The sequence below is a fragment of the Tupaia chinensis genome, unplaced genomic scaffold, assembly GCF_000334495.1.
Source record: "Tupaia chinensis unplaced genomic scaffold, TupChi_1.0 Scaffold149964_1, whole genome shotgun sequence".
Lineage (NCBI taxonomy): Eukaryota > Metazoa > Chordata > Mammalia > Scandentia > Tupaiidae > Tupaia > Tupaia belangeri.
Window position 1 is genome coordinate 1,077,637 of NW_006209805.1, and position 2,641 is coordinate 1,080,277.

The following is a 2,641-nucleotide window of genomic DNA, read 5'->3' on the forward strand; positions in this document are numbered from 1 at the left end:
CCCGGCCCGCCCCAGGCCCCGCCCAGGCCCCGCCCCAGGCTTGTCTTGGGCTCTGCTCTTTCCTCATTAAAGAAAGCTGGGAGCTGTGCTGTCGGCCTCTCTCTGGGGGTGGTTTCCAAGGTTCCGGGGCTGGGATTCAAAGCGCGGTTGGCATGTGCGATCCGGATCCCTTAGCCTGACTGCTGAGTGGACCCTTCTCTGGAGCAGCCATTCTTTATGGGGTTGGAGACCCCCAGGGGACACTCGGCCACACCTGGGGACATCAGTGGGTGACCCGGCCGGGGCTGCCCCGGGCTTGGAGCGCGTGACATCAGCGATGCTGCTGTGCCCGGAGCGCCCAGGGGGCCCCGCAGGGGCTGCTGCTCCAATGGCCACGGCGCCCAGGGATGGGGTGGCGTAGAGAAGGGACAGGAGTGGCCCAGGTGTCCCGCTTTCCCCCAAAGCTCGGCCGTAACCCGCAAGGCCAGCCGTGACGTGAGCAGCGGCACATGGGAGAAGCCACGGCCGTGCCCACACGGCGCACGCTCCGCCAGCTGGACGCCCGTCCCTGAGGCCCATGCCGCGTCGGGCGGGCAGTGGCGCTGGGGGCCCCTTCCTCGACCCGTGGAGGACCGTGCCCCGGTGGCTCCCACCTGTGGGCAGGGTGTCCGCGTGGTTCAGGCTGGGGTGTGAGTGCTGAGGCCACCCCAGCTCGGGGGCCTGCCCCTTGTGCACTGTCTCTGTCGGTCCCAAAAGTCAAATAGGAGCCCCGGTGACAAAACCGCACCGACAGGCTGGGCCCAGGCCACTGCGTCCTTATTTTTTTGATTGGGGGGGGGGGGGGCGTGCGCTCACCCGGTGCTGCCCCTTGGGCACCCCAGCCAGCCGCAGTTCCCTTCCCCTTCCCGCAGCCTGGGCCTTTGCCATGCATTCAAGCCACGTGGGCGGCCACGTGGGTCCTGCCCCTTAACCACCAGGCCGCAGGCGCCGCTTTCTGTAGTTTTAATTTTCTTTTCTTTGGAGAGGGCATGTGTGCTGGCTAGGGGACAGAGAGGCAGAGAGGCAGGCGAAAAGCAGGGTCTCGCCCCCCGGGGGATGGCCGTGCCACAGTCCCTTCTCCATCCTCTCAGGATCTTGGGCGCACGTGCCCACGGCGTGAAGTTTAGGCCACCAGGTCCGGGACTTGAACCACAGTTGACTGTGTGGGAGTCCAGGGACGTAACCATTTCGCCATCTGCTGGTCCCCAGATTTTTTAGTTTTTAGTTTTTTAATTAAACATTTGTTTTCCATGAGTGAAGGAGACAGAGAAAGAGAGACAGAGAGACAGTAGCCACAGCTGGCTGGATCATGGCCCAAGGTGCTCAGAGACCCCTGGACATGAACTGGGACCCCCACAGACTGCCTTGCAGAGGGTCTCTGTCCACTGCCACGCCTGCCTGCAGTGTCCAGACACGGCACCTCCTGCAGGGCAGGGCTGACCGCGCCCGGGTCCCCCCGGTAGGCGGGGCTGACCACGCGTTTTTCAAGCCGCCAGCTGGGCCTGGAGCCACTGGGCCTCGCGGCTTCATTTTTTCACTTTCTGTCCCTCTCCTTCCCTCTCTGGTCAAATTAGACTAAATAAATACAGTTGAATAATTTTTAAAATGACTAATTGTTCATTGCCAACATGGAAACACCATCGATTTTTATTTAGTGACCTGTATCTTATGACCTCAATAAATTCGATGATTAGTTTAATTTAAAAAGCGAGCGACGTGCTGGAAGCTAGGCCAACCCTGGCCCACGGCGTGCTTATAATCCTGATGACCAGGAGTGGTGCCGGGCAGGAGAGCCGGTCCCTACAGGCCACGGGTTCCGAGGTCCCACTTCTGCGACGGCTTTACGATGAGAGGAGGGTGGGCGGAGGGTGGGCGGCAGGCAGAGGACGCGGCGGTCCAGGCTCGGCAGTGCCCGGGAGCCACTCAGGACCCCCAGGAGAGCAACGGCTCGCGGCTCGTGAGGTAGGCCGGGGCCCACGCGGACCATGGCTGCGGCACGGGGTGTGAGGGGGGCCGGGCCGAGTGCATGGAGACACTGCTTGCTACTCACTCGTTGCCATAGGGGAGAGACTCGTGCCCGCTGGAGAGACAGCGAGAGGGAGACGTCACCCCCGGGGTTCCGCGGCGCTGTCCCTTCATTTACCCCTCGGGTTCTTGGGCACGCACACACAAGCCCCTGGTGTGAATTTCAAGCCACCAGGCACCGGACGTGACCCACAGTAGACTGGGTGGGAGTCCAGTGCCCTTAACCACCATGCCACTTGCTGGCCCCTGGTGTGAGTCGTAAGTCACCAGGCCTGGGACTCGAACTGCAGTCGGCTATCGGGAGTCCTAGAGGCAACATGCCACCCTCTGTCGGTCCCAGTCTCTTGTGACTTTTTTTTCTATTACTTTTTTTTTTAAATCATTCATTTATTCATTCATTTTAATTTGATCAGAGAGGGGCACAGAGAGAGGGAGGGAGAGAGGGAAACAGAAAGAGGGAAAGCAAGCGGCCAGGTCCAGGACTTGGACTCAGTCGGCCATGTGGGAGTCCAGCGCCCCAGCCACCTGCCACCTGCCACCTGCCACCTGCCACCATGCCACCTGCCACCTGCCACCTGCCACCACTCCCCCTTCCACC

At 61.5% G+C, this 2,641-nt stretch overlaps 1 protein-coding gene across 1 annotated transcript in view; it reads right to left on the reverse strand.

Moving 5' to 3' along the window:
• Positions 1 to 1,771: 1,771 nt before the first annotated feature.
• The window catches only part of MEX3D (mex-3 RNA binding family member D), an 11,494-nt gene continuing 10,624 nt past the window's right edge, over positions 1,772 to 2,641 (reverse strand). The window contains exon 3 of the mRNA XM_014585466.1: positions 1,772 to 2,007. Coding sequence (XP_014440952.1) covers positions 1,772 to 2,007 — 236 coding nt within the window. The remainder of the gene's footprint in view (positions 2,008 to 2,641) is intronic.